This window comes from Pristis pectinata, chromosome 8 (genome assembly GCF_009764475.1).
Source record: "Pristis pectinata isolate sPriPec2 chromosome 8, sPriPec2.1.pri, whole genome shotgun sequence".
Taxonomy (NCBI): Eukaryota; Metazoa; Chordata; class Chondrichthyes; order Rhinopristiformes; family Pristidae; genus Pristis; species Pristis pectinata.
Genome location: NC_067412.1, coordinates 6,848,752 through 6,869,431, shown reverse-complemented (window position 1 = coordinate 6,869,431; position 20,680 = coordinate 6,848,752). Strand labels below are relative to the sequence as shown.

Sequence of the window (20,680 nt, the reverse complement as noted above, 5' to 3'; positions counted from 1 at the left end):
TCCTAACCAATCTAAGCTAGTCCCATTTGCCCGCGTTTGGCCCTAGGTGCCTGGAACATGCTGCCAGGGATGGTGGTGGAAGCAGATACAATAGTGGCATTTAAGAGGCGTTTAGATAGACGTGAATATGCAGGGAATGGAGGGATATGGATTACGTGCAGACAGAAGAGACTTAGTTTAATTTGGCCTCGTGTTCAGCACAGATATTGTGGGCCGAAAGGCCTGTTCCTGTGCTGCACTGCTCTAATAGAAAATTCATCAGCGTCTATCCATGGGCATCATGCAAAACCTTTGTAGTAGATGGTGGGGTTGTGCACAGGGAGTTCCAACCAGAAATACCTAACAGTTGACGTGCCCACTTGCTGTGGTAGTCGCAGGCGGTGGGATTACTGTATTCTCAAAGGTTCCCTCCGCAATGTCCCAAATTAACACGGATGCCAATGTTTTGAGTGTAGTATTAATGGAGTTATAATTGGTTGAGTTATTCAGTTCATCTTGGCGATTGGTAACAGTCTAATTAAAGTGTATGATTTCATTGCATCTACCTGCCAAACCTACAGTAATATCGGTTCAGAGATGCACTGAAATTAGCCGTGCTTTAATCCACTGAATGCTATCATGAGAAATCTGAAAAGAAATTGATGGATTTTTATTAACAAAGGGTTCTGCGCAGTCATATGATGAGTTGCAGGCAAATTAAATAGTAGGTCTGTACTATGCTGGATTCTGCTATGTTTAACCACTCGGTTGTTGGCAAGTATTTTCACAGCCTTTGATATTAAGCTGTGGGGCACTAGTGCACAAATAATACTTGCACAAAATTCCTCTCTGCTATCTGAGCAGCAACATCAGTTGATTTGGGTTAACTGGCTAGAGCCTCCAATGGATTAGAAGGGGGGAAGCTTTTTAATCAGTAGGCATACTCGTAAGAATAAAAAAAAATGGATAGACGGAGTTTTTTCTCAGAGAAACATACAGAACAGAAATGGCCCACGTGACCCAGCTCATCCATGCTGACCGTGACACCTATCTACGCTAGTCCCATTGCCTTCATTAGTCCTGTATCCCTCTACTCCTTTCCTGTCCAAGTGCCTTTTAAACATTGTAATAATATCTCCCTCCATTCCCTGCCCTGGTGGCTTGTCCCAGATACTCACCACCTTCTGTGTGGGAAAACTTAGCCCTCAGGTATCCTTTATATTTCTCCCCTCTCACCTTCAACCTGTTCCCTCTGGTTTTGGAGTCCTCTGCGCTGGGAAAAAGATTCCGACTATCTATTCTGTTATGCCCCTCGTAATTTTGTAAACCTCTATAACAGTCACTCCAGTGAGAATAAACTCTGTCTATCCAATATAACAACATCCCTCCATTCCAGGCTTCATCCTGTTGAATCTCTTCTGAACTCTCTCTGCTGCTACCACCTCCTTCCTGTAGTGCGGCGACCAGATCATAGAACATAGATCATAGATCAGTACAGAACAATACAGGCCCTTCGGCCCACAATGTTGTGCTGACCTTTAAACCTCACCTAAGACTATCTAACCCCTTCCTCCCACATATCCCTCTATTTTAAATTCCTCCATATCCCTATCTAGTAATCTCTTGAATTTGACCAATGTACCTGCCTCCACCGCCGCCCCAGGCAGCGCATTCCATGCCCCAACCACTCTCTGGGTAAAAAAAAACCTCATTCTGATATCTCCCTTGAACTTCCCACCCATTACTTTAAAGCCATGCCCTCTTGTATTGAGCATTGGTGCCCTGGGAAAGAGGCGCTGGCTGTCCACTCTATCTATTCCTCTCAATATCTGTACACCTCTATCATGTCTCCTCTCATCTTCCTGTCCAAAGAGTAAAGCCCTAGCTCCCTTAGTCTCTCCTCATAATGCATACTCTCTAAACCAGGCAGCATTCTGGTAAATCTCCTCTGCACCCTTTCCAACGCTTCCACATCTTTCCTATAATGAGGTGACCAGAACTGGACACAGTACTCTAAGTGTGGTCTAACCAGAGTTTTGTACAACTGCAACATGACATCCCAACTCTTATACTCAATGCCTCTGCCTATGAAGTCACTGAAAACCTTATCCACCTGTGTCATAATTTTCAGGGAGCTATGAACTTGCACCCCAAGATCTCTCTGTACATCAACTCTCCCGAGGTCCCTACATTTGCTTTATATGTCCTACCAGAATTTGACCTCCCAAGTGCATTACCACACACCTGTTTGGATTAAATTCCATCTGCCACCACTCTGTCTAGCTTTCCAGCTGATCTATGTCCCACTGTATCATTATACAACCTTCTTCGCCGTCTGTGACTTAACAATCATACCCCTTACATTCTTATCCCATAAACAAAAGTCCCAGCACTGATCCCTGCAGTGCACCACTCCAGTCAGAAAAGCACCCATCCATCGCAACTCTCTGCCTCGTATTGCCCAGCCTTTCGGGAGAAAAGGCTGCAAGCTGACTTGATAACCTTCAAAACGATAAGTGGGTTTAACAAGGCAGATGTAGAAGAAAGATTTCGTCCTATGGGAGGAGACTGAGTCCAGGAGGCATTGAAATGAGGTCACCACCAACATATCCAATAGACGATTCACTTATTTTGATTCCTAGCCAACATTTATTCTTCAGTTGCCTTTGCAACTAAAATTATAATATCTGGTCGTCATTGGCTGCCACACTTTATGCATTACAACAGTGACACTGAACATGCCTCACTGGGTGTTTGGGAAGGCTTGGTTGTGCTCGGCACCAGAGAAATGCAAGTCTGCCTGTATTGTACTGATTATTAATTGAGCTATTGTTTATAATGCAGACTATTAAACAGGGCCAGAGTTTACTACACAAAATGCAATGTTAATCAGACTCGTGGAAGTCGATTACAAACAAACTCAATTACTCAGCAATAGAGAGTGATGTATGATGGCATGTTCGCAGGGTAAATTAAACCAAGAAAGTATCTTGGGACCTGGGCAAAAATTATTCACTGGGAAGCTGATCAATATTTAAGAACCAGAGGGCTGTGATACAGTCACTGGAAATAATAACACAGAAATGGTAAATATTAGTCAACAGGAAAGATCTCTTTAGCATGACAAATGCTCATTGTTGAATGGGTAAGGCTAAATGGTGAATTAGGTCTGCATGCCTTGGAAATTTGTTAGATTGTTGAAATTATTGAGATGAAGTTCTTCAGGGGCTTCAGGAGTTGGTGGGAGTATGTTGCCCTTATCGGGGGTACCAAAACTAAAGCTACCAGTAGCACTATGCTAGGGGGAGGAAGGGAGCAGAAGGCCAATTGACCTCTTGAGCCTGATCTTTTATTCAATAAGATTATGGCTGGTCTGATTGTAACCGCAAGACCATGTTCCTGTCACAGGCAGTAACTTTTCACCCCCTCGCTAATAACGTATATATCTGCTTCTGCCTTGAAAATAGTCCAAGACTTTGCCTTTCAAAGACTGGCCGTTGGAAAAAGGGGGCTCCAAAGATTCTCGGCCTTCTGAGGAAAATAACTTCACCTCCATCATGAATGGGTGAGCCCTCGTTTATAAGCAGTGACTCCTGGCTCACAAGAGAGTGTGTTCTGTCCACCTCCATCTTGTCCAGGCTCCATGGGATTTCAGTCAAGTTGCCTCTCCCTCTTCTAAACTCCAAATTCCAAAATGAGTCCAGATGAAGGATCTTGACCCGAAACATTGATTATCTACTTCCCCCACCCCTCAATAGATGCTGCTCAACCTGCTGAGTTCCTCTAGCATATTGTTTGCTGCCCCAGATTCCAGGATCTGTAGACTCTTGTGTCTCCATCAATAGACTGTTGTTGGGTTAAGATCATTAAGGGTGGTCACACACCATTTAGACTTGGAAATATGTGGCTGTGGCTTCCTGCCCATTGACCTGGAGCTCCCAGCCCAACCTCATTGTGGGAGTACCTTCACTAGAGGACTGCAGTGGTTTGAGCAGGTGGCTCTCCATCACTTGGGTACATAAGGATGGACAGTAATGCTGGCTTTGTCACGGATCCCATAAAAATGCATAGACAAAAAGAAAAATTGTACAAGACACTGGTGAGACCACATTTGGAATATTGTGTTCAGTTTTGGTTACCCTGCTATAAGAAAGATGCCATTAAGCTGGAAAGAGCGCAGAGGTTTATGAGGATGTTGCCAGGACTCGAGGGACTTTGAGGGAGAGAGGTTGAGCAGGGTGGACTTTTTTCATTGGAGTGTAGGAGAATGAGGGGTGATCTGATAGAGGTGTGTAAAATTATGAGGGGCATAGATAAGGTGAATGTGCACAGTCTTTTTCCCAGGGTTGGGGAATCAAGAACTAGAGAGCATAGATTTAAGGGGAGAGATTTAATAGGGACCTGAAAGGGTAACTTTTTCACCCAGAGAGTGGTCAGTATATGGAACGAGCTATCAGAGGAAGTGGTTGAGGCAGGTATATATTAACCACATTTATAAGGTACTTAGGTTCATGGATATTGGTATTGGTTTATTATTGTCGCTTGTACCAAGGTAGAGTGGAAAAACCTGTCTTGCATACCGGTCATACAGGTCAATTCATTACACAGTGCAGTTACGTTGGGTTAGTACAGAGTGCATTGATGTAGTACAGGTAAAAACAATAACAGAGTACAGAGTAAAGTGTCACAGCTACAGAGAAAGTGCAGTGCAATAAGGTGCAAGGTCACAACAAGGTAGATCGTGAGGTCAGAGTCCATCTCATTGTATATGGGAACCGTTCAGTAGTCTTATCACAGTGGGGTAGAAGCTGTCCTTGAACCTGGTGATATGTGCTGGCTGCTTCACCAAGACAGTGAGAGGTAAAGACAGAGTCCAAGGAGGGAAGGCTGGTTTCATGGACACGCTGGGCTGTGTCCACGACTCTCTGCAGTTTCTTGCGGTCCTGGGCAGAGCAGTTGCCATACCAAGCCGTGATGCATCCAGATAGGATGCTTTCTATGGTGCATCTGTAAAAGTTGGTGAGTGTCAAAGGGGACAAACCGAATTTCTTTAGCCTCCTGAGGAAGTAGAGGTGCTGGTGAGCTTTCTTAGCCGTGGCATCTACGTGATTTGACCGGGACAGGTTACTGGTGATGTTCACTCCCAGGAACTTGAAGCTCTCAACCCTCTCCACCTCAGCACCATTGATGTAGACAGGTGCGTGTACACAGCCCCCTTTCCTGAAGTTAATATCCAGCTCTAGGAAAGGTTTAGGGGGATATGGGTCAAACACAGGCAGATGGGACTAGCTTAGTTGGGAATCTTAGTTGGCATGGACCAGTTGGGCCGAAGGGCCTGTTTTCATGCTGTATGCCTCTGAGTCTGAAAGAGATGACTGCTAGAGATTGGCCAAGATGTAAACAAGGGTGAATGGCCTCCTCTTGCTAAGTCGCTAACCCCCAAGATACTACTTGATGATTTAGTTCCTTTTGGAAAGCAAAGAGTATTGGCTGAAAGAAAAAGTATGATTTAACAATGCTTCCTATTGAGAAATTGGGTCCAGCATAATTAAAAACCTTGATCTCTGTTATTTTTCAGATAATGACTGGGCGTCCTACACTCTTGGAATTTTTATCTGTCTAAATTGCTCAGGAATTCATCGAAATATTCCTCAAGTTAGCAAAGTGAAATCCGTTCGGTTAGACGCCTGGGAGGATGAAGAAGTTCAGGTAGGTCGTTTCCAGTCAAGCTGTGGTGAACTGTATCTGACTGAGATTGAGAACTCAGCGGGATATTAGATTCCTGGTTTGGCACGGTCGATTCTGTTCCAGCCAGGATTGGACAGGGATCTTGTGACTGGGTGGAACCTGCCAGTATTGTTTCAATGGAATATAAAATTGGGCAGCGTATAATACACTGCACCTGCTCCATTTGGTATCATGATTGTTGGATTAGTGTAGAACTCTGGTGAAATTCAAACCACTGTTCCTTTCTTTCGCTAATGCAGTTGATTCTTACAATAAAATAAATGGCACCACAATTCTGCCCCATGATTGGTGCACTGTAACTACAGTGTGAACCATCTACAAAATGCACCATAGTTACTCACCCAGGCTATTCCAACAACACCTCCCAAACCCGTGACTTCTACTGGGACACCTGCCACCTACAGGTTTCCCTTCCAAGCTGCACGTCGCCCTGATCTGGTAATACAGTGCAGTTACTTCATCATTACTGTGTGCATGTCCTGGAACACCTATGCAACAGCAGCATGAAGGTACCTCTACCAGAGGAATGCCACCACCTTCTCAAAGGTGATTAGGGATGAGCCACAAATGCTGGCCTTACCAGTGACTCCCACAGCCCAAAAAAATGAATTCAAACCACTTTTGAGAAAAGTAGACATTAGAGCTTAAAGGTCTAAATCATGTTCTAAGATGCACCTTAGCCATTCTGTTCTACTGAGAGGAAAAAAATCAGCTCTTTAGTGCAACCCACATCCATCCCGTGTGAGTAGAGGATATCAAACCATTCTTTAAATGCTGCACCAGGCAAGCCAATCTAAGTGCATTTTTGGAAATAGTTGTGAAATGGAATACTGACATCAGGACTAGTCAAAACACAGCACAATGCAGAGAGGACAACCTTAACTGTACATACCTTAAAGGCCTACAATAGTAAGGATTTTAAGGCTTGGATTTGGATCCAAGGTTGGTCTTTTTTCTGTCTCTGGACATTTATATCCAGTCCAAATTAATCCACATGCTGGCATTTCTAATGCTCCGAGGTTCCTCAGAGTTTTGCAGAGTTGATGTCTATTCCCTCAGATGAAAAATTTGAGAGAACGATTAAAGAGTTGCGGAGGTAACAAAAATAAGTTCTTTAAAGCTCTATTTTTTTGTCAGTTAATTATAAAAATATTGCACAAAGGGATAGAGAACAAAGCTGTTCAGCTGATGGCTCAGAACATCCAATCAGCTCTTTCCATTTGGCCATAGGTAGTTGATGATCAATAAGGATTGACACATTGCATGACCAATGGGTGTGTGGGGTCGGGATAGTTGGCAGTAAGAGTCATGTGACAACAACTTCTGGAGTGCATGCAACAAGAATTGACCACTTCAATAGAAAGCAGAGTCCCACCGACCAATTCAAAGAGCAAATTGGAAATGATTCCACTTTCACGTTAATCAATTTATGATATGTCAGTAATTCATTATATCTTCAGAACCCATGTTTTCTGAATGAAAATTACCAGTTGATTCAAACTCTGCTCTTCTTTCTCTTAGTTTATGACTTCCAATGGGAACAGCATAGCCAAAGCAAAATATGAATCAAAGATTCCGCCATTTTATTACAGACCAACATTTACAGATTGCCAGTAAGTAAGGAATTGATAAGTAAATGGTTATTTTTAATTATATTGATTACATAGCATTTGAAGGACATTTCTTCAGCTAATAACTGAATTTATTTTTTTGGTCCATCTTTCGGGTGAACTGGTAAACTAGGGCTTGTCTGCCTTGGCAGATGAATGTAAAAAATCTTGGTGCATTGCACTGAAGTAAAGCAGGGGACATATCATGGTGTTTTGACCAATATTTACCACCTAATCTATATCACCAGAGAAGATAATCTGGTCATTTATTTTACTGCCAATTGTGGGAGTTTGCTGTGCATAATTTAGTTGTGTTTATTTTCCATTGCAAGAGTGACTACACTTTAAAATAATTCATTGATTTTTTTTTGAAGTAAGTTAGGACACCCCGAGGATGTGACAAGCAGTTTTCTTTGATACATCCTCTAAGCATTCGCGTCTTTTGGGAGCGTGAATGTATCACTCCCTCTGATTGATTTCTGGTCATTTGATATTCCAGTGATAAAGACTTTGTGTGATCTGAGCATTAAAACCAGCTAGGACTTCAACATCATCATAAGCCCTGTATCACATTTTGCCCTTCCAACCTCAATAAACACATTTCAATTGCGTTGGTTTTTAAAAAATAATATTGATTAATTGTTCATTTACAAATCTACAAGATGATTTCCTGCAAAAGGTTTCCCATTGAATTTCATACATATCAGTGCAAGTCCTCATTCTCCGAAAGGAGAATGCTGGAAATGCCCAGCAGATCAATCGGTGTCTGTGGAGAGAGCAGAACTGATACTGTAGGTGCATTCCCTGTTTGTACGAGAATCTGAGTTACCTGAAATTGTAGAATCCAATAACGAGTCCTTAAAGCTGCATTGTGCCCAGACAGAAGATGAGGTGCTGTTCCTCAAGCTTGTATTGGGCATCATTGGAACAATTCAGGAGACCGCAGACAGGTCGGAGTGGGAATGGAATGCATAATTAAAGTGACAGGCAACTGCAAGCTCAGGGTCACCCTTCCAGAGTGAACAGAGGTGTTCTGCAAAGTGGTCACCCATTTGATTCCTCCATTGTAGAGGAGTGTAGAACTACAGTGCACTGGAATAAAATCACTTGCCATCTTTTGATGTTCTTTAATATGCAAAACGCGTTGAACTAATCAGGTACATGAAATTACTGAATACATCTGAGAATTTACAGTAAATAAAGAGTACCCTTCAACTTAGAATTTAAATTCTAAACATCCTCTGTGGCACTGTTTCTTAACTTCAGTAAGTTTGCAGATGACACAAAATTAGGAGGTGTTGTTGATCATGAAGAAGGTTATCGTGGATTACGGGGGAATCCGTAGTGGCAAACGGATAAGTATGAGGTGGTGCATTTTGGAAAGTCAAACCAGCGTCACACTTATACTATGAATGGTAGGGCACGAGGGAGTGTAACAGAACAGAGGGACATAGGAGTACAAGTACATAGTTCATTGAAGGTGGCGTCACATGTAGACAGGGTGGTGAAAAAGGCGTTTAGCCTGCTGGCCTTCATCAGTCAGGGCATTGAATGCAGGCACAGTAGTGTAGCGGTTAGCGTAATGCTTTACAGTGCCAGCGACCCGGGTTCAATTCCGGCCGCTGCCTGTAAGGAGTTTGTACGTTCTCCCCGTGTTTGCGTGGGTTTCCTCCGGGCGCTCCGGTTTCCTCCCACATTCCGAAGATGTACGGGTTAGGAAGTTGTGGACATGCTATGTTGGCGCCGGAAGCGTGGCGACACTCGCGGGCTGCCCCCAGAACACTTTATGCAAAAGATGCATTTCACTGTGTTTCAATGTACATGTGACTAATAAAGATATCTATTGTGAACTCCAAATGCTATACACAAGATTGGAAGACGTGAATCACTGTTTCCCTTGGAAGGGATGCTTGAGTTGCATCTTCGTGTTTCATCTTGTGCGGTTGTGTAGGGAATTGCAGTGAGGAGGGGACTGGGTAGTGGAGATGGATGAGCAGACGTGCACAGAGGTGCAAAAGGGAACAGTCCCTTCAGAATGCCGAAAGTTAAGGGGAGGGACGGCCGTGGTGGAATCCTATGTGAGATGTTGGAAATTGTGAAGGAAATTCCGTAAGAATGTGGAGACAGGTGGAGGGGAAGTTGGCGATCAGTGGAACCATATCCTTGTTCTGGCTGTGGGAGAGGGTGCGGGAAATAGATGAAATGCAGTCAAAGGCTCTGTCAGCTGCAGTCGAGGGAAACTCAAGGTTGAGGAAAGAGGAAGACATCTCAGAGGTACTTGTATGGAAAATTTCATTATCGGAGCAGATATGAACATAGAACACTACAGCACAGTACAGACCCTTCGGCCCACGATGTTGTGCCGTCATTTTATCCTGCTCTAAGATCTACAGTATCTAACCCTTCCCTCCCAGATAGCCCTCCATTTTTCTATCATTCATGTGGCTATCTAAGTCTCCTAAATGTCCCTAATGTATCTGCCTCCACCACCTCTGCTGGCAGTGCGTTCCACGCACCCACCACTCTCTTTGTAAAACAAAAACTTAACTCTGGCATCTTCCACCAGCACCCCCCCCCCCCCCCCCCCCCGACCCAATACCTTCCTCCAATCACCTTAAAATTATGCCCCCTCGTGCTAGCCATTTTCACCCTGGGAAAAAGTCTCTGACTGTCCACTCCATCAAGTCATCTCTTTGGAGCAAACGAGGACGAGAGAAAAGCCCTAGCTCACTCAACCTATCCTCATAAGACATGCTCTCCAATCCAGGCAGCATCCTGGGAAATCTCCTCTGCACTCTCTCGAAAGCTTCCACATCCTTCTTATAATGAGGTGACCAGAACGGAACACAATACTTCAAATGTGGTCAAACCAGAGTTCTGTAGAGCTGCAACATTACCTCATGGCTCTTGATCTCAATACCCCGATTAAGTAAGGCCAACACACCATATACCGCCTTAACAACCCTATCAACCTGTGTGGCAACCTTGAGGGATCTAAGGGCGTGGACCCCAAGATCCCTCCGTTCCTCCACACTGCTAAGATTCCTGCCATTAACCTTGTATTCTGCCTTCAGATTTGATCTTCCAAAGTGTATCACTTCACACTTTTTCCGGGTTGAACTCCATCTGCCACTTCTCAGCCCAGCTCTGCATCCTATCAATGTCCTGTGGTGTAACCTACAGCAACCTTCCACACTATCCACAACACCACCAACCTTCATGTCATCTGGAAACTTACTAACCCACCCTTCCACATCCTCATCCAAGTCATTTGTAAAAATCCCGAAGAGCAGTGGTCCCAGAACAGATCAGATGGAGGAGATGGATGAACTGGTGGTCTTTACAGGAAGCAAGGTGGGAAGAAGTCCAGTCAAGTTGGCTGTGAGAGTCTAGGTTTGTAATGGATATGGGGTTAGTGCAGGAAGGCAGTGCTGAGGTAGAAGATCAATTATAATTTGAATGGTAAAGCAGGCATGAAGGGCTGAATGGCCTACTATTCTGACTTAATACCGGGCTTATTTTCAACAACTGCACATAAGTGGCTTCACTGTAGTAAAGTATGCAAGGACAGCCCTAGGGAATGTTGCCAAGCTAATTGACACTGATCCATTTGTGGAGATGTTAGGGAAGATGATCCAAAATTTGACTGAAAGACGATAGTTTTAGAGAATGTCTTGAAGGAGGAAAGTGATGTGGTGAGGGATGGGATTGGGCCCTCGGCGGCAGTATGCATGGCTGCCAATAGAGAAACAATTACTATCAGGGACGTGCAACAGGCCGGTTTTGAATGAGCCCACTAGTGAGGGTGGTTTGTGGGTGCCTACTATCAGGTAGTGGGGAGTGAGGGAAATGGAGCGGGCAGTGGCCCTGACTTCTCAATGAGACACAAAACCAAAACCCAGTTTGCTCTTCAGGTTGGATGCTCAAGAACCCGAGGCATTATTTTGAAGAAGTTGAAGGCAGTTCTCCCTGGTGACCCAGCTAACGATTGTCCCTCGACAAGCATAACTTGAGAAAATTGGCTCATTTTCTGATCTGCTACTTTTGAGATGTTGCTGTGCACAATTTGGTTATTCCAATTCCTTCATTACAACAGTGACTACATTTCAAAAAGTGCCCAGTGGGTTGCACAGTGCCTTGGGACATTCTACAACGCCATTGGACATGGCATTGTAGAATGTCCCAAAAGTTCTCAGTTGGACATGGGCGGAAGAAACCACTACGTGCAGTTAAAATTGGTTTGGTAACTGTGTGGACAGCTTGTGTGTGGAGGCTGAAATGTAGTTCAATTGTAGCATGTTTGTTTAATTATTTGGAACATGCAGTCATCCATATGAAATGCTTTATCCTGTATTAAAGCATTTCCTGACAGGAATTGTATAGTGAGGCCTGTTAAATTGAATGGGGCCTAACATGGGTGCTCTGTGACACACCATCTGTGTCTGATTAGCATGGGGCTTGGATTTTTACAGCCTGCAATAACTGCTGGGAGACCCTGCTTATGTGACGGGAGTGTTGAAAGAGGAAGTGGTGCAGAATTGTTTATTATCCGTTGTTCTGTTTGAGGGAACAGTCACGATTTCATATTATTAATGCGAAGCTGATGTTTTGGACCAAGAGTGACTCAACTCATTGTGTGGGACACTCTCAACAGGCTCAGCAGTGTCAGATTTGACCATTTACTAACTTATGTATTCTTTAGAAATACAATTTAGTGGCAAGGTACAATACAAAATACTGCTTTTGCCTTTCGATAGTAGATTTTATTTTTTGATTGGTATTTGCGCACAGTTGGTAGGTGTCTACTTAACTAGAAATCCTTCATCTATAGTGGGTTTTAAGCCCCGTTTCAGTAAAAAGTTTAAAGCATTTTGATTAACCCCTCATGCATCCCAATGCCTCAAGCTTTTCCCTCTGTCACCTGCAAAAACATTTATGCAGAAATTAGAGATAAGAACAGGAAGTCCTGAAAATACACAGCAGGTCTGGCTGTGTCCAGAGAGAGAGAAGCAGGGTTAATGAACTTTAATCCAGTGTTGTGCATTTGTGGAGTTTACACGTTCTCCCTGTGACCACATGGGTTTCCACTAGGTACTCCAGTTTCCTCCCACATCCCCACAGATGTGCTGGAGGTTTATTGGCCCCTGTAAATTACTCCTTACTGTCGGTTATTGCCAAAAGAATCAACATGGAATAGATGGGCATGTGAGGGAAACTAAGTGACAGGGCTGCAGGGAAATGAGAGATGGAATGGGATTATTGGAATTGGTTTATTATTGTCACTTGTACCGAGGTACAGTGAAAAACTTGTCTTGCATACCGTTCATACAGATCAATTCGTTACACAGTGCATTGAGGTAGTACAAGGGAAAACAATAACAGAATGCAGAGTAAAGTGTCACAGCTACAGAGGAAGTGCAGTGCAGGTAGACAATAAGGTGCAAGGTCATAACAAGTTAGATTGTGAGGTCAAAGAGTCGATCTTATCGCACTAGGAAACTGTTCAATAGTCTTATAACAGTGGGGTAGAAGTTGTCCTTGAGCCTGGTGGTACATGCTTTCTGGATTGTGTATCTTCTGCCTGATGGGAGGGGGGAGAACAGAGTGTCCGGGGTGGGTGGGGTCTTTGATTATGTTGACTGGTTCACCAAGGCAGCGAGAGGTATAGACAGAGTCCATGGAGGGGAGGCTGGTTTCCGTGATGCGCTGGGCTGTGTCCACAACTCTCTGCAGTTTCTTGCAGTCCTGGGCAGAGCAGTTGCCGTACCAAGCTGTGATGCATCCAGATAGGTTGCTTTCTATGGTGCATCGATAAAAGTTGGTGAGGGTTGACAGGGACATGCCAAATTTCTTTAGCCTCCTGAGGGAGTAGAGGCACTAGTGAGCTTTCTTGGCTGTGGCGTCTACATGGTTGGACCAGGACAGGCTATTGGTGATGTTCACTCCTGGGAACCTGAAGCTCTCAACCTCCTCTACCTCAGCACCATTGATGTAGACAGGAGCACATGTACCCCCCCCCCTTCCTGAAGTCAATGACCATGTTACTAAGCTCTCTATCTCCTTCCTGTACTCCGACTCATCATTATTTGAGATATGGCCCACCTCAGTGGTACCATCTGCAAACTTGTAGATGGAGTTAGAGCAGAATCTGGCCATGCAGTCACAAGTGTATAAGGAGTAGAGTCCTGACCCATGGATTGCTCCCTTGGTAGTTGGCATGTTCCATTGAGTAGATTAGCTTCCTTCTGTGTTGTAATAAATAATACAGGGAAACAGCGTTATGAATCATTCCCTGAAATGCCTGATCCAGTTTCGGGCAGCATGCTGTCCAACGTCTAGCCTGTTCTGTGGGAGTGAACCAAAATCTCCTGAGCCAAAAGTACTTACACGGGGGCATCATAGTTTGAAAGTCATTGATGAGTGCCAGTAATATTGAATAAGCTCCACAGCTAGAGGTCCATGCTTAAGCCTGGAGGGCAGTTAAACTGCTGATCTAGATTCCACCTCTGTGTACACACAGTGACGAATTCATTAAGCATCCTTCTCAGAATATGGACGGTGTCAACACCTCATGAGAATATTAAATGGTAGGGAAACAATCAAAGTTGTAAAATAGTATTGTTAAACCTCTGGAGTGATTAGTTATACTCTTATAGAATGCCATCCATTATAGAATGCGATCCATAAGTAATTAGAAACAACATGTAGTTAGTGGTTCATTTCTTGGGAGGGACGTAGGACCTTGATCTTCTGTTTCCCAAAGCTCTCCACCACTAGGTTTTTCCTTGCCTATGTCTTGGTCCAATTGATTTGTCAGTAATTCCAAATGTCACTGCTCCAGAACTTGATAGGAAATACTGTCAGTTTTTTTTGTGGAACGATGGACATTTCACTTCATGAATTCCACGAAGTTCAGGATTCCCAGCAGACTCATTAAGTCCCAGATTTGTCGCCCACTCTTCGCCAGTGACTTCCTGACTACTTTCCAACTTTTGATAGATCAAGTTCAGCAGTAGAGGGCAAACTAGCAGCAATATCACAGCACTTACTCTGGAGCAGCTGCCTGTCAAACTTGGACCAGGTTAGACCTGGCACAGAACAGCATGTCCATTCATTCATTTCAATGGAGAGCAAAGGCTGCAAGGGTCCAAAGTATTATGTACTTTTAAAATACAGTAATTCCTCAGATGACAAACATTCAATTTATGAATTTTCATTTGAATGCTTCTGAGTCTTTGGAGTTTGTCTTTTAACTTATAAAGCTTTTTTACTATAATAAATAGCATACAATACACTGCACCAAAATGCATTTCACCCAGCATTTTTTTTTGATTTTTCAGAATTTTGCTCAACAAATCGATTTCCAGAAACCTGTCCCTTTCAAGGAATTATTATAATGGTGTTTGTTGAAATGCAAAAATTTGTTATTTTTCCTTGTCTTCCTATTAGATTGTGTAGATTTACTGGTTTTTGAACGTGTTGCATGCCAGAGGCATTAAGATATGTTCAAAAGATGCATTTTATAGAAGAGCAATTGGGAAAGTCAAGAGTTTGGAGAGAATGATGGAAAGATGAGTAGTTACTGAAATGTAATGTTGCCTGCTTAGAACAGGCAGTCAGTCTGCTGTGGGTATGGTCGTAACCCTTCAGGTTCTGCTGGGCTCATGTTTGGGATCTGGGGTAAAAATGATAAACATAAAGAATGTTTCAAATCAGTGAGGAATGTACGAGCAGAGGGAGTAGAATGGCTAATGGCCACAGAAAGATGAAGGCAGCTGGTTGGCAGGGTTGATGAAATACACAACTCAAGTCAGGTGCTGGACGAGGTACAGATTGGGAAGGTGCGTACAAAGCTGAAATCTTGTTATTGGCCACATCCAGGAACCAACCCAGGTGGTTACCTGGTGGCAGTGGTCTACACTGTGAAAAGCAAGTACTGGGCCCCAACCTCAGTGTTTTCCTGGACTCCTTGACAGGCTGGAAAGTAAGATAAGGTGAGATGAGACATTTTTATTAGCCACGTGTGCATAGAAACACAGTGAAATGCATCTTTTGCATAGAGTGTTCTGGGGGACAGACCGCAAGTGTCGCCACGCTTCTGGTGCCAACATAGCATGCCCACAACTTCCTAACCCATATATCTTTGGAATGTGGGAGGAAACCAGAGCACCCGGAGGAAACCCACGCAGACACGGGGAGAACGTACAAACTCCTTACAGATAGTGGCCGGAATTGAACCCGGGTTGCTGGCGCTATAAAAGCGTTGCGCTATAAAAGCGTTATGCTAACCGCTACACTACCGTGCCTGCCCTACTATACTCAAGAAAATTCCCTTGGCAAGCCATTGCTATACAACCACCTAGTGAGACAAGACCTGCAACTGCATCTTGGTCACGGTGTTTACATAAAAAAAAAGTTCCATCTATACAGGAAATTTAACTTGTAAATGTCAATGCAAAAAGCCTGACACCAAAAAGTTAGAACAGAGTATTTGAGAATTAAAGAGTGAAAGTAGGATGCACTTGGAGTACAGACAAAAAAGTTTGTTGTACAGTTGTCTTATTTACAGATTGCATTAAACAGTGACATTCCTTGTGAGATTTTCTAAATTTCCTTCTTTGCGTTCTCCTTTCCAGAGTGCTTCGGGAACAGTGGATTCGCGCCAAATATGAGAGAAAGGAATTTATCTGCATTGATAAACAAGAACCTTACTCAGCAGGTAGGGAGGGTTCTTTACACTCTGAGGGAAAGGGGTTGCACCAAAAGCCGGAGACAAGAGAATGTGGATGCTGGAATCTGGAGTAACAAACAGTCTGCTGGAGGAACTCAGCAGGTCAGGCAGCATCAATGGAGGGAAATGCACAGTTGACACTTCGAGTCGAGACCCTTCAACCCTCCACAGCCTCCACCCTTATTGTTCCTCAACCCCGCACTGCCTGTCTCTATCTCCTATTGAAAATGAAGGGTCGCAGCCCGAAACATCGACTGCCCATTTCCCTCCACAGATGCTGCCTGACCCGCTGAGTTCCTCCAGCTGTTGTTTTTTGCTCCATATTCCAGCATCTGCAGTCTCTTGTGTCTCCAATCTGCTGAAGGAACTGAGCAGCATCTGGTGGGGCGGGGGGGGGCGCAGGAATTGTCGAGGTTTCGGCTCCTTAAGGATGCTTTGGTTCTGATGCAGGGTTCTGACCTGAATCGTCGACAGTGCCTTTCCCTCTCACTGATGCTGCTCGACCCACTGAGTTAGAACTTAGAACATTACAGCACAGTACAGGCCCTTCAGCCCACGATGTTGTGCCGACATTTTATCCTGCTCTAAGATCCATCTAACCCTTCCCTCCCACATGACCCCCCCACCCCTTTTCTCTATCATTCATGTTGCTATCTAGGAGTCCCTTAAATGTCCCTAATGTATCTGTCCCCACAACCTCTGCCGGCAGTGCGTTCCACGCACCCACCACTCTCTGTGTGGAAAAAAAAACTTACCTCTGACATCCCCCTTGTATCTTCCTCCAGTCACCTTAAAATTATGTCCCCTCGTGTTAGCCATAAAGTTCTTTCAGCAGGTTGTTTGTTACACTGACGACCTACCTGATTGCCACAGCATCCATCACTATGCATTTGCTCTCTCCTCCAATGGCTTGGTATAGCTAGATTGTAGAGATCCGCATTATCTCTCATTCACGAAATTTGGTCTGGGCCACCATTTTATGCAGATCCTTTGAACTGAGTAACGTGTGTGATGTTTCAGAGTGTAATCAAGAGTTAATCTCATTGCTGTGTGTCTGAAATCACATCTCCTGCAGATGAGTGAAGGGCAGATCTCCTTCCTCTCAGGACATTTGAGAACCAGATGTGTTTTCATGATAGTTTCGTAGTCACTATTATTGTTACATTTACTTATGTGACTGAATTAATAAAACCCAGCTGGTAAAGTAGGATTTATTCTCCTGTCTTTGGATCATGTCATTCTGCTCTCTAGATTTAATAACCTAGTAACTTTTTAATTACTTTGAGATCATGTCCAATATATGGGTCACAGCTGTTGTGTTACCTGCTAAATCTTGTGGAACTGCCAATGGTATCCTTCGAAAGTTTGACAAGATGCACAATAATTTGTCTTTTGAGATTAATTTGCAATTGAGGAAAATTCTTCAAAAGCAGCTGTGCAATAAATTGTAAATTATGGCAGAAGATTCTCATTTAGGCTCTTGAGGATTTCTTTGCTAATGTTATCAATGCTACAAGAACCATTGAAACTTTGATTTGCAGAAACTTGCAAAAGGTGTAGAGGGCAAATTTGAGGGCAAGTATTAGCAATGAGGAAAGATTAAATAAGCTGAGGTAAGAAAAAATACAACCTGCTGGAAGAACCCAGCGAGTTGGGCAGTATCTGTGGAGGGGAATGGACAGTCATCGTTTCAGGCCAAGATCCTTCATCTGGACTGGATGAGCTATGCTTGTTTTCTTTGGAACAGTGGAGACTGAGGGGAGACTTCATTGAAGTGTGTGAAATTTGGGGCTCCATGTAGAGTAAATAGGAAGGACCCATTTCCCTTAGCGGATGAGTCAAAATCAAAGGAAGGTCGATTTAAAGTAACTAGTGGAAGAATTAGAGGAAGGGGGGAGGAAATGTTTTCTCCAAGGGGTTGGCAGGGATCTGAAACTCTCTGCCTGAAAGTGCGGTAGAGGTAGAAACAGTTATATCACATCTATTGTGTACTTGCAGAGCTGTGACTTGGAGGATGACAGACTCAGTTCTGGAAGGTGGGATTAGACTGGGTTGCTCTTTATTAGCTAGCACAAAAACAATGGGCCAAATCTATTAGAGTCGTCGGGAGGTAGAGTAGCAAATCAGTCCTTCACCCGTCGAGTCCACACTGACTGTCAGTTGTTTGGCAAATTTTCTCTGCTTGTGTAATTACTTGTACCTAAATGGAACATACAGTATGATAGGGAGTGGCCGTTCACATTCTTGAACCTAAGATATTTGTTTATTAGTCACATGTACATCAAAACACACAGTGAAATGTGTCTTTTTGCGTTACTGAGAAGGTGCTGGGGGGGGCAGCCCGCAAGTGTTGCCTCTTCCGGCGCCAACATAGCGTGCCCACAGCTCCTAACCCGTACGTCTTTGGAATGTGGGAGGAAACCGGAGCACCCGGAGGAAACCCACGCAGACACCGGGAGAACATACAATCTCCTTACAGACAGCGACGGGAATTGAACCCGGGTCACTAGCACTGTAATAGTGTTATGCTAACCGCCTGGTGGGTTATTTGCTAGATTGTGGGTTAGCTTAGCGGCTCAATAACCCTTTGACAAAAAACAAAATAAGCTGCTGGAGGAACTCAGTGGGTGAAACAGCATCTGTGGAGGCAAGGGGATGGTCGATGTTTTGGGTCAATACCCTGCATCAAGTCTGAGTGTAGAGGGAAGATAATCAGTGTATAGAGGTGAGAGGGAGGGGTGAGATGGGCTGGGAGCTGATAGGGATAGGGGGGCATGGAATGGTAGGCAGATGAAACCAGGTCCTACACCCTGGTCAATGGGCTTGTACTGTGGCTGCCTCCACATCAGTGAGACCAAGCTTAGACCTGACAACCATTTTGCAAAGCACCTGCACTCTGGTTGTACTCAACTCCCCTCTCCATTCACACTGACCTGTCTGTCCTCTACCTTCTCCACTGCTAGAGAGGGGCCAAACACAAACTAGAAGAACAACATCTCAGCATTCTGCTTGGGTAGTCTGGGACCCAATGGCAGGAACATTGAATTTTCCAATTTCGGGTAACCCATACCCACTCTGTTGCTTTCCGACTCCCAGCAGTGCACCCAGCTTCTCTCCCTCTTTGATCAACTTTTCCATTCCCCACCCCCCCCATTATCGTTTACCCACCCCTCCTGGTTCCAGCTGCCCAGCGCCCATGTACCTACTCACGGGTTTCTTTTCCCTTGGTTCACCTTTCCTATCTCCTGCCACACCTGGTTTCACCTTCTCACCATCCCTCCCTTTATCTGGTTCCACCTATCACCTTACCAGTCCCTGTCACACCCCCTCCCTCTCACTTCTATACACTGACTATCTTTCCTGTAAACTCTGTTCTGATTCAGGGTCTTGACTCGAAACGTTGACCATACCTTTGTTCCACAGACACCACTTGACCTGCAGAATTCTTCTGGCAGTTTATTTTCTGCTCCAGATTCCGACATCAGCAGTCTCTTGTGTCTCCCTTGACGAAGGATATCAGCTTTGAAATTCTCTGTTGACCCCTAATCTCAACAGTGCATCAGCAGAGAGGGTCAGGACTTCCATTCCACTTTGTGTGAAGAAGTGCTTCCAGCCCAGTTCCTATCTTGGTCCCCATGTCCTGGACTCCTTGCTAGCTTCCCTCCAGCTGCTACTTTGAATGTGTTAAGCATCTGCTTTGGATAAGGCTCTCAGCAGTTAAATTTGGAAACTTGCATAGTCTCTCTCTTCCCATGAAGTCCTCCACCTTCTTCCCCCCCTCCCAACAGCAGACACCAACATCATACCCAACTTCCATCAACATTTTTGGATCTGATGGTCCTAGTCACAAGAGAAGAAATCTGTCCCTGGTTGTTTGCATTAAACTTGCAGTGACTATGTATTGTAGTATGCTGTGTGTTTCAGAACTGGAATACAAAAGGCAGACTTTAATTTATTAATTTAGCACGTGACTGAGAACGAATTTCTGCTCCCAGTTGGTTCAGTGGTATCCCAGGTCAGCCCCATAATCCCACCACCACCCCCCCCCCCCCCAACACATCTCAGTGAGTCGGGTGGTGTTTTTATTTATAGAGTAGAGAAAGCTGAACCATGCTGAGTGGCTGGCTACATCAAAGGGTGTTTACAAAAGAGATCACATTACACGCTGATCATTATAACAAGGGCTACGTCATGTGAGCCATTCGGTTCTTGAACCAGCAGACATAACCCTAATCACTACAGTTTAGCAACACTGTGATCACTTTGTACTAAAATGGACTTTTTTTGTTCTAATTGTGTTCTTTCCTGTTAAAAAAATAGTTTAATTTATGTTTTTCTTGTGAATGCTGCTTATCTGATGCTATGTGCCTGTGATGTTGCTGCAAGTAAGTTTTTCATTGTACCTGTGCACACATGGACTTGTGCACGTGACAATAAACTCGACTTGGACTTTTCAGACTTCCTGCGATTATGTACTTGAATTTTACAACATGAGGTCCTGTAGATTATCTGGTTGCAAACAAGGCAGCAGAGAGAAGGACCTATAATTTCTGCTGATAAAACTGAGTATAGACTAGGAATATTGGTATTAAGAAGAGGTGTGAATTCATGG

General features: G+C 44.1%; 1 protein-coding gene across 5 annotated transcripts in view; it reads left to right on the top strand.

Annotated features, from left to right (window-relative positions):
- Positions 1–20,680, top strand: part of LOC127573228 (arf-GAP with dual PH domain-containing protein 1-like) — a 146,884-nt gene that overhangs the window by 55,282 nt on the left and 70,922 nt on the right. For 4 of the 5 annotated variants that reach the window (XM_052021248.1, XM_052021247.1, XM_052021249.1 and 1 more), the window contains 3 exons: positions 5,558–5,688; positions 7,249–7,340; positions 15,974–16,056. In XM_052021248.1, coding sequence (XP_051877208.1) covers positions 5,558–5,688; positions 7,249–7,340; positions 15,974–16,056 — 306 coding nt within the window. Of the gene's footprint in view, positions 1–3,468; positions 3,545–5,557; positions 5,689–7,248; positions 7,341–15,973; positions 16,057–20,680 lie in introns of those variants that run through there. The other variant, XM_052021250.1, reaches the window with a different exon arrangement.